General features: G+C 36.9%; 1 protein-coding gene and 1 long non-coding RNA gene across 3 annotated transcripts in view; one reads left to right on the plus strand and one right to left on the minus strand.

The window, feature by feature from the left end:
* LOC127946135 (uncharacterized) overlaps nucleotides 1–21,371 on the plus strand; it is a 229,990-nt gene that overhangs the window by 71,319 nt on the left and 137,300 nt on the right. The window lies entirely within an intron of this gene.
* LOC127946128 (dipeptidyl aminopeptidase-like protein 6) overlaps nucleotides 1–21,371 on the minus strand; it is a 279,989-nt gene that overhangs the window by 49,314 nt on the left and 209,304 nt on the right. For both annotated transcript variants that reach the window (XM_052542441.1, XM_052542440.1), the window contains exons 4-7: nucleotides 13,007–13,101; nucleotides 9,614–9,688; nucleotides 4,967–5,019; nucleotides 2,808–2,889 (exon numbers count right to left, since the gene is read on the minus strand). In XM_052542441.1, coding sequence (XP_052398401.1) covers nucleotides 2,808–2,889; nucleotides 4,967–5,019; nucleotides 9,614–9,688; nucleotides 13,007–13,101 — 305 coding nt within the window. The remainder of the gene's footprint in view (nucleotides 1–2,807; nucleotides 2,890–4,966; nucleotides 5,020–9,613; nucleotides 9,689–13,006; nucleotides 13,102–21,371) is intronic.

Below are 21,371 nucleotides of genomic sequence, written 5' to 3' on the forward strand. Positions count from 1 at the left end.
TTATTAACTCTACTTAACGATTATATAACAAATTACATATTTCAGGACTGTTTTTAAGTACACTTTGTAATAATGTTAATTTAAAAGGTTTACTGTTAAGTACATTTTAAATAATTACTTTTTAAAATCTTTGTTGTGCACTTATAGTACACTTATTTTTCTTTGTAATACTATTAATTGTTTGGTTTCTCTAATAACTCTTAAATAAGCATAACCAAGCATATATTTTTTTAACTATGCAACTTAAAAAAAAGACAAATAATACACACACACACACACACACACACACAAAAAGTAATTAAAACAATGATATGAAGCCTTCAAGTATTTCTTGATGAAGTAAACAAGTAATTATTCAAATAAACAGTCAAACATGAAATACATGCAGAGCAGTGAGGTTTCTCTAATAACTCTTAAATAAGCATAACCAAGCATATATTTTTTTAACTATGCAACTTAAAAAAAAGACAAATAATACACACACACACACACACACACACACAAAAAGTAATTAAAACAATGATATGAAGCCTTCAAGTATTTCTTGATGAAGTAAACAAGTAATTATTCAAATAAACAGCCAAACATGAAATACATGCAGAGCAGTGAGAGATTGTCTTTTTTTGGTCAATATTGTTGTTTGATTAATATCACTATAACAGACAGCAGGTCTATCAGGCTGCATTTCCACAGTACACCAATCTGACATTATGCCACAAATCTGATTTGTTTTCATACCACGTTTGCACTTACTAAAAAAAAACCCAAACGTGTTTACACCAATATTTGTCAGGACGAGAAATTACCTATGAAATGCATCTGACAGTTTACAAGTGCAGGTGCATTACCAGAAGGTGTAGCTGATTTTTACAGAACACACACATGCAAATACACATGTAAATGCTCAACTGCAGCTGGCTGTCAATCACACATCACAAATACTCATGAGTCGGCACTTGTACTACTGATACATATATTTTTCTACTTAGTACTTTAGTACTTTTAGTATTTTTTTTTTTTTTTTTTCCAGCTGATGAACAATAAAAATATTAATAGCCAATCAGAATCCTTCCTGCTTTAATGAGCTCGATAATTTAACGTGTGCTTGGAATAAACAGAAAATATTGTTTGCTGTTATGGACACTAATATCGTTATCTTTATTGTTATATTTATAGTTATTGTTCTTCTTGTGAATGGACCTTAATCCTGCATTTTCTCTCATATATAAAAAAAAAATAAAAATAAAAAACTGTCGTCACCATGGTCAGGGTGGCAAAGGATCCATTTCATGTAAACAAATTTCAGGATACATTTCAAGGCCACATTTGAAGGAGCCTTCAAAATGGGACAGCTTTAGGGCCTGGTATCAAGGTGCATTTTTGTCAATCCAATCACAAGTGGACCGTGCTATAGGTTTATCGAGGTCTGAAATGTTTTGAGCTTGTCCACTTTCTACCCCTTCCAAAGGTTGTCAAAAACACATTTGACCAAACTGCTTTCGTATTGTAAACAAGTTTGAACGTGTTCAACCACATGGACATCTAAACAGCCACTAATGACTGCCTCTCTGCCTACTGAGAACACAATGTTCTCTTACCAGTCCTGATTCTATTACAAACCCACAGTTTTTGATGTGGTCAATTTCTGCTATCAGAGCAGAAACTAAACCTGCTGCTCTCTGTATAATTTTCAATCGTCTCCTGTCACTTTCAAAGTACTTTGTCCAAGCTTATTTCACAATATTAGATCATAAGATCAGAAAAAGCGCATTCTTGCAATATCTGTTCTTGCACATATGTGATTTTGTTTTTGATCATGAACATAAATATACCCCGCATACAGGGCATTAAAATTCCTAGCGATGACCCTGCATACACCTGCATACACTTTATTTTAAGATCCTAATTCTCACTATTAACTAACTATTAACTACAACTTTTGCCTCAATAAGCTCCTAATTTGCTGCTTAATAATATTTAATTAGTTGTTAAGTGTTGTTAAGACATGATTAAGGGATCTAGAATATGTTCACGTAGAATAAGGTGCTTTATACGTAGTAATAAACAGCCAATATGCTAGTAATATGCATGCTAGTTAATATTGAGAATTGCTTCTTAAAATAAAGAATTACCATGTTTTCTTATTACCACCTGTGTTTTTGGGTAATTATCAGTGAATTGTAAAGATACAAAACAGATTTATTTGCGTTGGTAGGTTGGTATATTAAGATCATTCTCACGCTGTCTGGTCTCTGTTTCCCTGGGTGTCCACTAGTGGTCTCACTTCCCCATAGGCACCTCACTGCAGGCACTACAATTCCCAAAAAAGCCTTGTCCCTTCATCACGGTAATTGCACACCTGTTAATTGCACTCAGGTGTCTTCACTCTCATAGACATTATCCTGCCTATTTAAACCGTTCTGTTTCAGTTCTTGTCATGGAGTCCTTACTTTCCGTCCACTAGATTCCTTGCGTTTCCTAGTCCTTGAGTTCCTGTTCTTGTTCCTTTCTGTTTGTTTGTTTGTTTCTGTTTGGATTATGTTGGTTACGACCCCGGCTTGTTTTTGACCCTGATTTGGATTACCCTAAATAAAACCACACTGCACTTGGATCTTCCGTCTCCTGTGTTCCCGTACGTGACAATCATACTGTATATGTTAATAAAATATACTGTGAATTTAGTTAAATTTTTAAAACCAAAAATGTTCCTACTGTATTTTCTCACTGCTGCAAGTTTATTTATTTATTTATTTTGTTTGTGTGTATACATTTTTTAATGTTTACAGTGTGGTAAATGTCTTCTTTACCAGTTGCTGGCCTCGTGGTCCCCATCCTGCATACTGCAGATGAGCATTTCGCACTTCTGGAGGGTTCAGGATCCATGTTTCCCTGTAAAAGAGAAACAAAGCCATTACTAAACAACTATAGGTGCATCTCAATAAATTAGAATGTTGTGGAAAAGTTAATTTATTTCAGTAATTCACCTCAAATTGTGAAACTTGTTTATTAATAAAATTAAATGAACACAGACTGAAGTATTTTAAGTCTTTGTCTCTTTTAATTGTGCTGATTTGGGCTCACATTTAACAAAAACCCACCAATTCTCAACAAATCAAAATGTGGTGACATGCCAATCAGCTAATCCACACAAAACACCTGCAAAGGTTTCCCGAGCCTTCAAAATGGTCTTTCAATATGGTTCACTAGGCTACACAATCATGGGGAAGACTGCTGATCTGACAGTTGTCCAGAAGACAATCATTGACACACTTCACAAAGAGGGTAAGCCACAAACATTAATTGACAAAAAAGCTGGCTGTTCACAGAGTGCTGTATCCAAGCATGTTAACAGAAAGTTGAGTGTAAGGAAAAAGTCTGGAAGAAAAAGATGCACAACCAACCGAGAGCACAGTCGTGTCAAGGAATTTGTCTACAGTTGTCGTATTCCTCTTGCTAAGCCACCTCTGAACCACAGACAATGTCAGAGGTATCTTACCTGGGCTAAAGAGAAGAAGAAATTGACTGTTGTCCAGTGGTCCAAAGTCCTTTTTTCAGATGAGAGCAATTTTTGTATTTCATTTGGAAACCTTGGAGTCTGGAGGAAGGGTGGAGAAGCTGATAGTCCAAGTTGCTTAAAGTCCAGTGTTAAGTTTATACAGTCTGTGATGATTTGGGATGCAATGTCATCGGCTGGTGTTGGTCCATTGTGTTTCTTTTTTTTTTTAAACTAACCGGTTCTGTGTACCAAGAAATTTTGGAGCACTTCCTGCTTCCTTCTGCTGACCAGCTTTTTGAAGATGCTGAATTAATTTTCCAGCAGGATTTGGCACCTGCCCACACTGCCAAAAGCACCAACAGATGGTTAAATGACCATGCAAACTCACCAGACCTGAACCCCATAGATAATCTATGGGGTATCGCCAAGAGGAAAATGAGAAACAAGAGACCAAACAATGCAGATGAGCTGAAGTTCACTGTCAAAGAAACCTGGGCTTCCATACCACCTCAGCAATGCCACAAAGCGATCGCATCCATGCCACGCTGAATTGAGGGAGTAATTAAAGCAAAAGGAGCCCCAACCAAGTATTGAGTACATATACATACTTTCCAGAATACATACTTTCCAGAAGGCCAACAAATCACTAAAAAGTTTTTTTTTTTTTTTTTTCTTGGTCTTATAAAGTATTATAATTTGTTGAGATGGGCTTTTGTTAAATGTGAGCCCAAATCATCACAATTAAAAGAACCAAAGACTTAAAATACTTCAGTCTGCGTGCATTGAATTTATTTAATACAGTTTCACAATCTGAGTTGAATTACTGAAATAACTTTTCCACAACATTCTAATTTATTGAGATGCACCTGTGGTTGGCTACTGGATGACAAGCAGACTAGTTTGATATCCTGACCCAGACAGACAGACAGGCAAACAGTCAAACTTTCATGTCTTAAGAGGTCTAACAGCGCACACTTTTTCTATGTGGTGCAGTGGAGCGTGCCAACAGATATTGATTCCATCATGGTGTACTACACAGCCCAACACAACAGCTCTGTGAATAAAGCACCATGTGGGAATTCCTGAGGCAGGAAATCTAACAGTGATAGTATATCCCGGTGTGCTGTTAAATCCGGCCAGGGCAGCAGCCCAGCACTGTGTCAGCATCTGTGCCATCTGACGTCTCATAAATATAGATGCTTTATTCTGTTGCCATTTACAAAGACGCTGTGCACTGCAGGCCCAAAAATAACCGGTAACACAAGCTGTAAGTCCCTGTGCTAATCATGGCACAGACAGGCTGGAAATTTGTTGGTGGGCCACTGGATAGCAGTATGGAAAGATTCAGTTCTCTGAATGGTTTCGATGTGACATGAGCAGCAAAATACTGCATCGATGTTTTCCTTGGTTGTATAATGACAAATGGACTTTGTAAACTAATGCGACTGTTATATGAGTTCAGTGACTTACGGAGTTTCCAGACTGCAAATGATGTAGTCCGCAGTGAAAGAGTGCTCGTAAACCTGAGAGTTTGAACAACACAAAGACAAACAGAGACAGGGAGAGAAATTAAATTGAGCAAGAACAGCAGCTACTGCCACTACAAGCACACACACACACACACACACAATTATAATTTCCTCCATTAGCAAAAACTTTTGAAAAGCAATGCATAACAGTAATTTTACCAAAGTTAAAGGGTGATTTTAACCACAATATGAAGAGGACAGATTTTTACCATGGTAAAATCACAATAATGCACCACATCAAATGGCTTTTTTCTTTTTTAAAACAAATTAAAAATGTAAGAGACACCTATGTTTAATTAATAATACCATTAGTACAATAACAGTAAAAATAAACAATTTGTAGGCAATATGATTATTGTTTTCCTGTGCAAAACTCACTGGCACAAATATATATATATTTTTTTGATTGGATTAATTTATTCATAAAAAAAAAAATACATGTAATAGGATTCAATTAACTGGTTCTAATTAGCATTTATTAACTTAGTTATTTCTGATTTAAAATTACAACTGGTAAGTTAGATTCACATCTACACATTTAGCAGTTTATTTTGTATCCAAAGCGAATTCTAAAATAGAATCTAAAACAATTTGTCAAAGAGTCAACGATATTTAACTAGATCAGCAAGTGACTAGAGGAGAGGATAAGCACAGAGAAAGTGATTGTTATTATGTCTACATATTAAATGTATTAAGTTTAAGTTGCAAAATGTCAAGATACACCCCAATAATCATACAATAAATAATTTACATGTAACAATGTTTTTGGAATTGTGTTATGTATTAATAGTTTATGATATTTGTTGAATTTCTTGCCTTATCCGTTAATATACTGAATACTATGATGGTGGTTACATATATATATATATATATATATATATATATATATATATATATATATATATATATATATATATATATATATATATATATATATATATATATATATATATATATATATATATATATGTTTTTTTTTTTTTTTTTTTTTTTTTTTTTTCTAACCAAAAAATTATAAACAAATTATTACAAATTGTGAGTTAAGATTAAATACTACTACTACTATTACTACTACTAATAATAATAATACAACAAACAGTCAACTAATAATACAATTATTAACAAAACAAACAAACACAAACACTCCATAGTACATTAGCCTCTCTGTAGGCTGCTTCTTGGTGCATTAATACTGAATTCAACTGATGTATGGTCACAGGTGTGCTTCAGATATGGCATGTCCAATCAGATTTCAGTGGCAGAATTTACTCATTTTATTAAATCCTAATCCATTGTTGATAAAGAAGGAAAGAGCGCTATTGTATCACTCTGAGGACAGTGTCAACAGCTGTCTGTGAGCCACAGGGCTGACCGCAGCATATGCTCACAGCTGACATGAGCTTGACACATGTGCTGTATCAGAGCTGTTAATTCTATCAAAGATTAACATTCAACACCTGTACTCACCAACACACTCTGTCTTACAGATGCAGAGAGATGGAGAGCTCCTTTGTGAAGGGCAAGCAGCACCATGACAGAGTTTGAGAATGAGGGTTGTTATGAATGTGTGTGTGTGTGTGTGTGTGTGTGTGTGTGTGTGTGTGTGTTTGTGTGTGTGTGTGTGTGTGTGTGCTAGGCAATGACAGCTGGGGGACGTGGTTGTCATCCATCAAGGTGATGTTGGGACGGGCACTGAATAACAAACTAGAGGCAGCGCCCACACTCTTTTCTTTTTCTCACTCTTTCTTGTCATGTGTGTGTGTGTGTGTGTGTGTGTGTGTGTGTGTGTGTGTGTGTGAAGTGCTCTGGTGTCACTGTCACAGAGCTGATGACACCTTCTCCTCCGTCTCTTCAGCTCTGTACGACAGCTGCCCTGATCAAACTAACTTGTCACTTGCTGCTCAGACCTGTGGTGTCCGAGTCTAGCATCCTTCAGAGTTTGTGCTTTCATCATTTGTTTTCACACTAAAGCTTTAGATGTACGGTATGTGGTCTGTACGAAGGCAGTCTGGTTTGTTTGGTTAAGGTACAAGTTGTTTCCTGAAAATAGGTGTGCAGTAAGGTATTAACTTGAATATTGTGGTTTGGAGCAGGGTTACAGCACAGCATAATAACAACGATTGCAAACTACAGATGCATCTGAATAAATTTGAATCTCGTGGAAAAGTTTACTTATTTCAGTAATTCAACTCAAATTGTGAAACTTGTGTATTCATATAATTCAATGAACACAGACTGAAGTGGTTTAAGTCTTTGGCTTAGAATACTTCATAAGACCAATAAAAAAAAATGTGTTGGCCTCCTGTAAAGTATGTTAATTTACTGTAAATGTACTCAATACTTGGTTGTTAATTACTGAAATAAATGAATTTTTCCCTCCCACACTCCCGCCACTGAGGGTGAGCTGCATCTGGTTTCTATAAATTATGTGGAGGAATTAATGGACACTTTTCAAATGAACCTTATAGACTGGTTTGTGGAGGTAATTCCTGAATCCCCTGTGTCTCTGCTGGTTCCACCCAGACCTGTATCTCCTGTTTTGCTGCTGGTTCTGCCCAGCCTTGAATTTCCTGTTTCTCCGCTGGTTTCGCCCAGCCCTGAATCTCCCGTTTCTCCACTGGTTCCGTCCAGCCCTGATCCTCCTGTGTTCCCTCCCAGCCTCCTTCTCACACATCCTCCTATACCAGTCTGTTCCTCTGCTCCACCTCCGCTGGTTCAGTCCAGCCCAGTATCTCCTGTTTCTTTGCTGGTTCTGTCCAGCCCTGATCTTCCTGTGTTTCCTCCTGGCCTCCCTCTCTCACCCTCTCCTAGACCAGCCAGTTCCTCAACCTCATCTCCGCTGGTGCCAGTTAGTCCCGCAGCTCACCCTCAGTCAGAGCCATTTGTGCGCTCCGGTCAGCCTCGGGACTTCCAGTGTCCAGATCCGCCTTGGCGTAAGGATTACCTGTCTCCGCCTCCAGCCTCCGAGTCCTGAACTCCACCTCGGTCCTTCAACCCAGCGGCTCCACCTTGGCCTGTTAGCTCCCTCGTCTCCACCGTGGCCCGGCATCCCACCAGCTCCACTGGGTTCCCTCGTCCCTCCGGCTCAACTGTGGTCAGTCGTCGACCATCCGCTGCTTCAGAACTCCATTCCTCTGGCTCCGCCTCATCACTCCATCCCTCCGGCTCTGTCAGGCTCCTCCTTCCCTCCGGTTCTGCCTCCTTCCTCAGTCACTTCGGCTCCGCAGAGGTCTTCCAGGGCCCCGCCTCCGCCTTGGCGGCCTGAGCCTTCTGCTTCGACTTGGCCCTCCGAATCCTCGGCTTCACCCTGGTTCTCCATCTGCTTGGCTCCAACCTGGGCTCCTCATCCACTGGCGCAGTCTCCATCAGTTGGACCCAGGGTGTCATCTGCCACTCTTACACCATGGCTCCTCCCACTGCCAACTCCACTATGGGTCATCTTGGCTGGTCTCTGGAGCTCCATCTGGCTCCTCCTGCTCCGAGCTCCTCCCTGGCTCCTCCCTCCATCCACTCCACCCTGGTTCCATGCTCCCTCATTGCCTGCCCCTTGCCTGCTCCACACCCGCCTACTGAACCCCTTCCTCCGATGGACTGTCTCCTTTGGTGCGAGGATGCACCGTTCCGGGAGGGGGCGAACTGTTACATTAATGGACTTTCTGTTTCCCTATTTTGGTCATGTCCCGTTTCTTGTTTAGTTAATTGATTAATCCCCACCTGTTCTCCATTCCCTAGATTACCTCCCTTGTGTTTAAAACCCTGTCTGTTTAGTTCCTCCCTTTCAGCGATTGTCTATGTTACCTCTGTTGAAGTTATTGATGTTCATTAAACTCCTCTTTTGATTTATTGATTCCTACGCCTGCATACACACAGCTGTAACAGTCAGCTCATGGGCAACACAAACATTTTGGCTCTATGTCTTCTTCAGTGTGTTACAGTTTCACCGCTCCACAAACGATAATTTGACCGCTCCACAAACGATAATTTGATGAATATTGATGATAATTTGTATGTAGTAGTAGTATAATGCATTCCTTAAAAAGTACAACATTTCCTTTCAACTATGACTTTTCCTTCTGATTGGACTGAGTGATTGTTAGCTGATGAAATACTTTGGATCAGAAAATGTCAATTTCAAAGTCTGGAAATCACTTTAAATCCCCTGCCATTTTTTCATGGTTTCTTTTAGTGTAGAAACTCTGATTTTTGGTACCGTCTCCTCTTGAATTGTTGCCTACTGAAGCTAGCAACACCTGCGACTAATTCTTACAATCATGCAGACACCCTGTGGTTTGAAGCCATACTGTATAACACGACATGAAAAGAGATGGGGGTGAGGGTGGAATAGAAGTTGAGTTCAGACCAATCAATGAAACCAAGTGTGAAAACAGCCTCTCTCTTCCTCTCCCTCGACTGGCAGGTGTGTGTGTGTGTGTGTGTGCGTGTGCCCCTGCTTGTTTGGTTTCTGTCACTCCAGTGGGGTGTATTTGGTTCTGGTAAGGCAGTGGAGCGCGACGGCCCTTTCACATTGTGCAATGATTACTTTCATCTCAACACACACATACAACATCCACATAAACACAGGCCTCACCGGCTGCACGTTGTAGGCAAGCAGAACGAGTTTCATATCTGGGGAAACCTCATATTTGCTGGCTTTGTACATTTCCTGGAGAAAGAAAAGAGAAAAGGTAAATTAAACTTTTAGAAAGCATAGTTCCATTGCCATATTCCTTAAACGACTGTGGCAGATCACAGTGTGCAGACACAGGGAGAGTCAAAGCATTAATCAGAGCTGCCACTCTCGGATTCTCAATAAACATCATGCTTTGTGCATCCCATCAGCTCAGCTTTAACCATTGAGACTGTTAATGAGTTACATCGAACATTGCTCTAATGATGGACACTTTTGCTGTATTATTAACAATAGACTTGTCTGCCCAGTGATGTGCTGTTTGACAGTGAAGTCATTTATACTCTACTTGCACCTTCTGTACAATAGACATTCACAATGCATTTATCTCTCATAATGCGACATACTATTTTCATTAGGAAATTATATAGAGTGGAAGTTGAATGTAGCCATTGCCTTTGATTATACTATTTTGTTTGTTTGTATTTTCATGTACTTTTCATGTATATATATATATATATATATATATATATATATATATATATATATATATACATACACATACATGTAATAAAGTAGTACATCTTTATATGTAAATTCATCATTACTTCTATTGTCTTTGATATATGGTTAAAGTGTACTGCTGAATGTACAGCCAAGAATTTAACGCTAAACTAAAAGAACAGCAATGCCATTTCATTGTTTGTAATGTATTTAACTATAGTTTCAGTGAAATATTTGTAATGAAGTTACAATTGAGTACATATAGAATCTGTTAACTTAAATGTAATATCAACACACTAAAGATAACATTTTAATCAACTATTTTATGTGCTTTAGTATGTTAGTCAGCACATCAAAATAAGTGTACTTCTGTAAAGCATGACAGAAGATTATTAAACTGTAATGATGTAAAATGTACTTTAAAGTGAAACCTTAATTTGACATTATTACAAAGTGCAACCTTGAAAGTGTACTTACGTGTGATAGTCCAGAAAGTATACTCTTAAGTACACATTTCATTATTATTATATTATCATGTATTTTATAAATATATATATATTTACACAGTACTGTATGTATACTTTTTATACTTTTAATATTTGAAGCACACTACAAGTGCACATTCAATACAATTACTTACAATTAATTTTCACAAAAACAGCTTTTTCTTGTTTTTCTTGAGTACATTATTTAAAATATATTTTTTTAAACTTACTATTCGTTTCTATTATGTTTAAAATGCCTGTTAAGGGGATCATTTATTTGCACCCCTTAACAATAAATGTATGATATTATATTATCTAATATTATTTTCCTCACATGTGTGGCCTTGACTATGGCAAAAGTTATATACAAGTTACATTATTAAAAAAAAAATAAAAAAAAATAATAATGTGTTGAATATGGTGACCCCACAAATATATGTACTTAAAAAAGTATAAACAACATACACAGATCAGGTATTACATTATAACCACCTCCCTAATATTGTGCTGGTCCCCCTTTTGCTGTCAAACAGCCCTGACCTGTCGAGGCATGGAATCCACTAAACCCCTGAAGGTGTGCTGTGGTATCTGACACTAAGATGTTAGCATTCTTGTAAGTTGTGAGGTAGGGCCCCCCTGGATAGGACTATTTTGTTCAGCACATCCCACAAATGCTCGATTGGATTGAGATTTGGGGAACTTGGAGGCCAAGATAACACCTAAAACTCGTTGTTTTGCTCCACAAACCATTCCTGAACCACTTTTGCATCGTGGCAGAGCGCATTATCCTGTTGCAAGAGGCTACAGCCACCAATGCTTAGGTAGGTGGTATGGGTCAAAGTAACATCCACATAGATGGCAGCACCCAAGGTTTCCCAGAAGGACATTGCCCAAAGCATCATACTGCCTCCCCCGGCTTGCCTTCTTCCCATAGTGCATCCTGGTTTTCCCCATGTAAGCAACACACATGCACCCAGCCATCAACATGATGTAAAGGAAAATGCAATTCATCAGGCCTTTTTCAAACCCTTGTCAAACTCACTTAAAACCGTAGCTTGCTCCTTTTTCCTGCTTCTAAATACATCAACTTTGAGGAAGAAATGTTCACTTGCTGCCTAATATATCCCACCCACTAGCAGGTGTTGTGATGAAGAGATAATCAGTTTTATTCAGTGTTATGGTCATAATGTTATGTCTAAGCACGTCCTGATTTTGCCAAGTCCGATGTGTTCCTAGGTCAACATATTTTGTTGAACCTGGAACAACATTTTACTCCAAAAATATATTCTTAACCATATCCCTACACCTAAACCTAACCTTAACCAAGTAATCCCTAAAATCAGAGGAAATGATAGATGAATGACACTGATGTACAAGCACCAAACACTGATTTTAAGCATAAACTTCACAAAATCTATAAACTGGTTCTTCAAATCTGATTGGTTAATCACAATGTTGTTCCAGGGTCAACAACGATGTTGTCCCAGGAACATGTCTCACTTGGTAAAATCAGGTTAGGCTTATGTCTAATCAGTGTATCAAAACAAGCGTCATTTATTCTAAAGAATAAAGCACACATGCATTTTCAGACAAATCCTTTCACAAAATAAAGTTAGAAATAATAAAACAAAAGATTAATGATTGTTTAAAAGTGTGGCATTTTCTAGTCAAATATTGTGTATCATGTTCATTAATGTGATTCACTACACCTGTGGTTTCTCTGCTAGGACACCTGTGTGAACTTGAGGAGAACTGACTTCATACATCCACTTAAAATCATCAAAACACCAGATCAAAAAATCCCCCAAAATGATGATGACTTAATATTTAATATTTTTGGGAATCACTTTAACAGATGAACCGTTCAGAAAAGAACAGCAGTAACATTTAATAAACAGTTTTGATTTTAATGTTTTTACATTAATATTTTACTCGAAAATGAAAATGTTCTTACAATTTACTATCAGGCCATGCATGATGTAGATAATTTTGTTTCTGTATTGCAACAGATTTGGAGAAATTTAGCATTGCATCACTTGCTCACCCATGGATCCTCTACTGTGAATGGGTGCCGTAAGAATGAGAGTCCAAACAGCTGGCGGACTGGAGTTATGTTGTGATGTTTTTATCAGCTGTTTAGATTCTCATTTTGATGGCACCCATTCACTACAGAGGATCCAGTGGTAAGAAAGTGATGTAATACAAAATTTATCAAAAGCTGTTTCGATGAAGAACAAACTCATCTACATCTTGGATGGCCTGAGAGTAAATTTGCAGCAAATTTTCATTTAGGGGTGATTTTCATATTTTCCTTTGAAGGGCTTAACAATATTAGGGGAAGAAAGAGTTGGAGTAAAACACTTACAAACTTCCTGTTTGTGACCAGGATTGTACTCTCGTTGGTCTCCATGTTAAAACGGACCACATCACCTTCACGGGTACGATAGAGGAGCTCATTACCTAAAGAGAGAGAATCAGATGATGAGAGTTAGTTGGATAAAAAGTGAACGAGGACTCATACTCTCTGTCAATATTATAGTAATGAATGTGCCCCTCAATGCTCTCTAGCAGTACCGGGGGGCTGACAGTTGAAAAGGAATGATAAAACTTTTCATTTTTGGTTTTCCACATGTGACGGTGACTTTGGCAAGGACATCAGCAAAAAGCTCCTTGAGAGGTCTGGAATGTAGCACATAGCCCTCGGTGAGAAAAACGCAAAATGTGCAAACAGCCGCTTTCAATTGGGTAGTGGTATGCAAAGTTTAAAAACTAAATTTTTAATCTTGTTTGCATAACTAATCAGTGATAAGAGGTGACACAATTACTATCACAATCACATTGGGTGTTTCTCAAATGGAAGGCTGCATCCTCCGAAGGCTGCATATCTCAGCTGCTACATCATCAAACGTCGCTGAAGGCTGTCTAAATCAGAAGGATCCTTGGAAGGCAGCCTTCATTTCACATCCTTCATTCAGCTGAATTTGAAGGATGCATGGGATGTATCCTTCGCGACCTTCAATCACCCGCAATTATTCGTACCCATTCCATTTCATGAAAATACATTGACGAGAAACGATTCAGTACTGAGATTGTCTGAATTTTTTATGAAATGCAAGACAAAAATAATGTTTTCGGACATGAAATGATAAATGTTATTTTTTGTTTTGGTGTAAATTACTCACTAAATGCTAATGTGCCAATAATGTAAGCCACTGGGAGACTAGATGGTTGGGATTCATTGTATTGCATTAATAGAATTCCAGAAAATATAATGATTTTTAATACAAAGTATTTTTCCAAAACTAAGATTTATTTGTATTTCCGTTCCATGGCGGTGAGGGCGGTACCACGCGTGACGTATCCATGCACACTTACTGTTTCATTCTAGTGTTCAATGCCTGAGGATGACTCTAGCTTACAAGCCTCTGAAGGACTGAGCTAGAAAGGACACAGCCTTGGTAGGATGTAGCCTTCTGTTTGAGAATCACCCATTACAGCTAAAGTGAAAGGAATTGGAAGCACTGCTAATGGGTCTGATGAATGCGGTAACATGGCACACGATTTATATATATTTGCTATAGATAAAAAAAAAAAAATAATAATTAGTCTGAAATAAATAATATGAACATACAACACAAGTTGCTTAATGCATGCTGAATAATAATAGGATAAAGAGTGTTTTGTTTAGCTTTTTTTCTTTAATGGTTGCTGTTATGCTCTGAATGTTAAATTTGCTCATTTTATGGTGATTGTTGGGACAAAGATGCCCTTCACTTTGGTATTCCCATGCCTGAAATTGACTGGCAAGCTGATAAGATGCCAGGAAAATCATTTGTCATCTTGAGAAATTCCTCCTTTCTCACTATTCCTCTGACCTGATGTTGGGCCGTACGTTTCAGATCAGAACCTCATCAAGCGGCGTCTTCCCCACTGCTCACATTGATCTCTTACACTCTATCCATCACACATTCAGACAGGTGTGCTCTAAACACACTTCTCCACACATCATTCATTCTCCGGGACTCCTGTAAGCTCATCCTAGACTACAAACGGTCCTTCATTTGAGCCACCACTCTGTACCTTTCTGTTTTATCATGTTTTTTTTTTTTTTTTTGGTTTGTTGTCCTGCCAGGTGGTTATCAGTCCTGTCTTGTCATTGGTTCACTGTCTTAATTACTTTCAGGTTAGTCGTTATTCCTTCTGTATATACAGCCCTCATGTGTACTTTGTCTCTTGTATAGGTTTGTTATTTTAAACTGCTGTTGATGAGAGTCCATGTTCATGTTCATGGTCATGTTCAAGTTAAGTCATATTGATACTGTGGATTCTGTATTGTTTGGTCATTGTTATGAAAAAATAAAAATAAAATAAATAACCATTAAAAAATTGCACATGAGTTCTCTATTTTAAAATGTATGGACAGATGGATTCAAGATTAAAGGACAATACAGTATATTTTAGTTTGTAAATTATTGTCAGTACATTCAGCAGGAGATTTTAACAATATTTTAATAGAGGTAATTATGAAATTATGTATAAAGATGTCACACTTAAGTGGGTCACAGCAGCACTTTAAAATTAAAATTTAATTCCTTTTAATTTACATTTAATCTATCATACAAATTCATTTAATCATGCAATTAAAATGCAATTAAGTATTCAAAAAACAGTCAGTTTCCTGAATGTATATTCTTGTATATAGTGTATTCTTTTAAAGTGTATTATTTTTCTTTTTAAAGTATGATTGTGGACTTCTTTTCCAAACAAGTATATGTTTGAAAATAGCTTTTTCAGAAAAAAAGTCATAATTACAAAAACGTATTAATAAATCTTCATTTAAAGCCTTAATTACATTGAGTGCATCTATATGCATATTCATTGCATATGTATTTATATTTATTTGCAAAGTTAAAAATGTTACAAGTACATTTTTAAATTGTAAAAGTTTGTTTGATTACAGCAAGACTAAAACGATCTCTCTGAATAAAAAAAGAAATTGTAGCAGTCAAATGTTTGCAAAATGAGAACTCAATCCTTAAATTATGTATTGTGTCAAGACTGTAGCGCGACAACTCAAATTATCACTGTAGTTCATGAACCACACAAAAAGAACTGCATAAGAAAATGGATTAATGATTCAATACTGTAATTAAAAACACCAACAACACAAATGTTACATAAAGTGAATTTTCTCCTTCCCAAATCTAAAGGCTGGACTATACTACACACAAACACACACAATATAAACTGAATTAAAAACACTAAGCATCAGACATGTATTTGAAAAAAAAAAAAAAAAAACTGGACGTCATACTAAACAACTGAAGATCACACACAGATATTCATGTTGTTCCAAACTCACACAGAAACATCTGCATCTTTGCCAAAATATGCATTACAGATGAAAACAATCATGTACAGGTGCCTGCAGTAGCTGGCAGTGTTCTGAGTCATGGAAAAAAGTGTTGGTGGGTCTTGGGTGGGTAGACATGATTAGTGTGCCCTGTACTGACAACAACAGGGTATATATTCTAAAATTGCCTCAAAATATCAAACACTTGATATCCTTAGGTTGGATGGTATCATATCTATCAACATGTACTGTAGAACACATTGGGGGAAAAAAAATCTAATTGCAATTTTATTATTATTATTATTATTATTATTATTATTATTATTATTATTATTATTATTATTATTATTTTATTAGATAAAATCAGTAAAGAAATTTCATTATAATACTACTTAATTATAACGTGTTTCATAATAAATAAAGTATTATTATTGTTATTAAATTAATATACATTATTTTAACTATTTTATATTTTGTTTATATAACAAGTTACCAACAGACTGGCAGTTAACACTGTTTCTACTCTCATTTTTACTTTCATGTGGTGCTTGGTGAGTGTTAATTTTGAACCCTGGCTGCCACAGTAGACTTCTTTTACATACAGGTAAGGCAAGTTTATTTATATAGTACATTTCATACACAATGGTAATTCAAAGTGCCTCACATAAAAGGAAGTAAAATTAAAATTACTATTAATTAAATAATTTTATTACTACTAATTAAATAATTACTGTGTCTTTCACTTCCTGTTTGTTGCTGCCGTGTGCATTGAGTTTGAGCTCCGTCACATTATTTTTTATCGACTTCTTTATCTTAAAAATCTATTTCATACACGATCATTTTCATTTCTATAACGTGTGAATATATAATCTATTGTATTCTACAACAAAAACAATCAGAGAGCCTTGTTATCACTAGTTTTATTTTGATTTCACGAGTCAGCTATTTAGCTTATAGCTCGTTAGCATCGCCAGCATGGTTGCCACTAATCCCAATTTCATTGCTAATACTCTATTCACACACACTAGCATTGCTTTACTCACTGTTATTTCCCTTAATGGCGGATGTTTGTCTATCTTTGAGAGCAGCCGAGGACACGAATGCAGCTCGAGATGGAGGCTGGGGAGAAATAGATTTGTGACCTGGAGGTGAGGCAGAGTCCCGGGCTAACGCTTACAAGTGTGGGGTAAGTATACAGCACACTGCCAACAATCCCACCACTTCTCTACTCCACTTTCATCATCCAACATGTCCGTGCTACGCTAGCCAAAGATAAAGTGCACTCTCACTGTTTCCCTGGTGCTTGTGTTCTCAATGTTTCTGTGTAGATACCCGCAATCCTGAAGGCCGATGAGAACCCCAGAGTGGTTGTGCTTCACGCCGGGCTTAATGACACTGAAGAGGGACTTCAGGAGCCTGATCAAGATGGTGTAAAGCATGATGCCCGTGGCAATGATCATCCTGTCAGGACCACTTCCCACGTATCGACGAGGACACAAAAGGTTCAGTAGACATTTTGCTTTAAATGGATGGTTATTGTCATGTTGTGAAGAACAGAAACTGCTCTTTGTTAATAATTGGAATCTTTTCTGGGAGATTCCTAGGCTTTTTCACACTGATGGCCTGCACCCCAACAGAGTCGGAGTGGAACTCCTCTCAGACAACATCTCCAGGACACTTTGCTCCAGATGACTAGTAAGCCATTTCTCAGAAAACTGAAGACTTTTGTTCTACCCGCTTAAATGATAGAAGTACTTGCACTGTGCAGTCTATTAAGACTGTGTCTGCTAAATATAAATTGAATGTAGGATCTAGAAAAAATTTTAATAAATACAAAAATATTAAACAAAATAAATAAAACAACAAAATAAATAAAATAAAACAACAAAATAAAGTTTGGGCTCAAAAACATTAAATCACCCAAACCAGTTATTGTAAATGAAATGATCACAGATAATAGTTTTGATGTACTCTGCTTGAATGAAACCTGGCTAAAACCAAATGATTATACTAGTCTAAATGAGTCTACTCCACCAAACTACTTTTATAAGCATGAGCCCCGTCAGATTGGTCGTGGGGGAGGTGTTGGAACAAAATATAGTAATATTCTCAATGCTACCCAGAAAGTGATGATGTTTCTGACCATTTCCTTGTATCATGCATGCTGCGTATCACTGATATTAACAATATCGTTCAGTGTTACCGTCTGGGCAGAACTATTGTTCCAGCCACCAAAGACAGATTCGCAAATAACCTGCCTGAATTATCTCAACTGCTATGTGTACCCCAAAATATGCATGAACTATACTAAATGACTGGCAACATGGGCACTATATTATCTAATACATTAGTAGCTGTTGCCCCATCAAACTGAAAAAGGTTAGAGAAAAACATACTGTGCCATGGAATAACAGTTATACTCACTCTCCCAAGAAAGAAACTCGTAATCTTGAACGCAAATGGAGTAAAACTTACTTGGAAGTTTTTAGAATTGCGTGGAAAAACAGTATGTCCAGCTGTAGACAGCCTCTAAAAACTGCTAGGGCTGAGCATATTCACAAACTCATTGAAAATAACCAAAACAATCAGGCTAGATTAACACATAATCAGACGACACCCAATTTAAATATTCCATCAACGTTTAATAGCAATTACTATATTCACTGATAAAATAGATAACATCAGAAATAGAATAACAAATGTATATACTACAGTGTCTAATACTTCAGTTTCATTCATCGCACCCAAAGATAAACTGCAGTGCTTTAGAACTATAGGACAGGAAAAGCTAAATAAACTTATCACTGTATCTAAACCAACAACATGTTTATTAGACGCTGTACCCACTAAATTACTGAAAGAGTTGTTACCTGTAGCAGAAAAAAAAAACACTTCTCAATATTATTAAGTCATCGTTATCTTTAGGTCATGTCCCAAAACTATTGAAGCTGGTGGTTAGTATGCCTCTTATTAAGAAACCACAACTAGATCCTAGAGAAGTGGCAAATTATAGGCCTATTTCAAATCTTCCATTTGTGTCCGCTCATTTGTGCTCCTTCCTGCTAAAAAATGATCTGTATGAAGAATTCCAGTCAGGTTTCAGGCCCCACCATAGCACAGAATCTGCACTTGTTAAAACTACAAATGACTTGCTTCTTGCATCAGATCCAGGCTGCATCTCATTGCTAGTTTTACTTGATCTGCGTTCGACACCATAGATCATGACATACTCATAGATCGATTACAAAAAATATACAGGTATTCAAGGACAGGCTCTAAGATGGTTTAGATCCTACCGGTCTGATAGCTAACACTTTGTTTATTTAAATGGGGAGTCAATCTCGTTTTTCACCAGTAAAATATGGAGTGCCACAAGGATCTGTCCTAGGTCCTCTGCTATTTTCAATATACATGTTGGCTCTTGGTAATATTATTAGAAAATATGGGATTAGTTTCCACTGTTATGCTGATGATACTCCACTACATATCTCAAAGAGACCAGATGAAACTTCATAATTATCTAAGCTAACACAGTGTGTTAAAAATGTAAAAGATTGGATGACCATCTGAATTTTCTCCTATTAAATTAGGATGAGACAGAGGCATTACTTATTGGACAAAAAAAGAAAAAAAAGTTCCTTCAGTTTGCAACTAGAAGGATCTACTGTTACTTCCTCTACAGTCAAAAATCTGGGTTTTATATTAGACAGCAACTTGTCTTTTGAAAACCATAAGTCCAAAATGCAGTGGCTAGTCCTTACCAGGTCAAGAAAATATGATCATATTACCCCAATGTTGCAGTCTCTGCACTGGCTACCTATTAAGTTCTGTATCAGTTACAAAATATTATTACTTACCTATAAGGCCCTAAATGGTTTAGCTCCTGTGTACTTAACTAGCCTTCTACCATGCTACAATCCATCATGCTCCCTGAGGTCACAAAACGCTGGACTTTTGGTAGTTCCTAGGAAGGGAGTCCACTAAAGGAGGTAGAGCTTTTTCGTATTTGGCTCCCAAACTCTGGAATAGCCTTCCTGATAATGTTTGGGGTTCACACACTCTCTCTGTTTAAATCTAGATTAAAAACATATCTCTTTCACCAAGCATTAAAATAATGAATCTAATAATTTGTGACTGCAGTTGTATCTTATCAAATGCACATTATTATTCTTTAGCTTGGGTTAAACTAATTAATTTTACTTGGCTGGAACAGCAGCTATGCTAATTATGTATCTGTTTGTTTCTCTGTTTTGCTAGGATAATAACTAGGATATACACACAAGCTCAAGTCAGGATCCAGAACACATGAGAAGAGATGATGTCACCCCCTCAGAGGACCTCAGATGATGCTAACCCTGAAACAACATACAGAACTACCAAATATTGATACAAGTGTGATTGCACCATATAATAATTGCTGTTAATAGTGTTAATCGTCTGGTTGACTATGTCTTGTATAAATTCTTTTCTGAAAATGTCTGCCATATGCACACAAACTGACAGTCACCACTGATAAGCGACTACTAAATATTTTAGAAACTTAATTCTCTGTAAAGCTACTTTGCAATGATTTGTATTGTAAAAAGCGCTATAAAAATACATTCGAATCGAATTGAATTGAAGTATGATCTGAACCATTTGAGTTCCATCCCAGAAAGCCTGATCCAGTATGTTATGATTGACAGTGTCAAACGCAGCACTAAGATCTAGTAGTATCAGCACTGATATATTTTTTTAAAAAATTGTCCTGTTATCCATTTGAGTTCAAGTAATTGTTCAGCTGATTAAAACCTGCATTTTCTATAGTCTTGCCTATAAAGGGAAGATTTTATATTGACATAAAGTTTCTCAATATAGTGTTATCAAGATTACTCTTTTCAGAAGGGGCTTAACAATTGCAGTTTTCAGGAAAATTGGAAAAATCCCAGAAAGAAGTGAGGTGTTCTAAGAGATCTGCTTCTAAACATCTAAGCATACTTTGGAAAAAAAGATGTGGAAAGTGTGTCAAGATAGCAGGTTGACGATTTAAGGTGCTGTACTATTTCTTCCAACATTTTGCTATCAAATTCTTCAAAACCAGATTATAGTAACTTATTTTTTAAATTGCGGTCGAATCTGTCTGACTTCTGCATACAGTATCTTGATGATGTGCCAATCATATTTCTGATATTATTGATCTTCTCAGAAAAGGAGGAAGCAAAGTCATTGTTTTGCTGACTGAGAGCATTTCACTGTGAATCTGACTTTGTGGTGGGGGTTTTCAGTCTCTCAATGGTAGCAAAAAGTAAAGTTACCATTTATGAGGTTTGAGAAGAAAGTTTGTCAAGCTGTGGCTAGTTTCACATTGAAACAATAAAGGCTCTTTATAGATGCTATT

Source organism: Carassius gibelio, chromosome A24, assembly GCF_023724105.1.
Source record: "Carassius gibelio isolate Cgi1373 ecotype wild population from Czech Republic chromosome A24, carGib1.2-hapl.c, whole genome shotgun sequence".
Classification (NCBI taxonomy): domain Eukaryota; kingdom Metazoa; phylum Chordata; class Actinopteri; order Cypriniformes; family Cyprinidae; genus Carassius; species Carassius gibelio.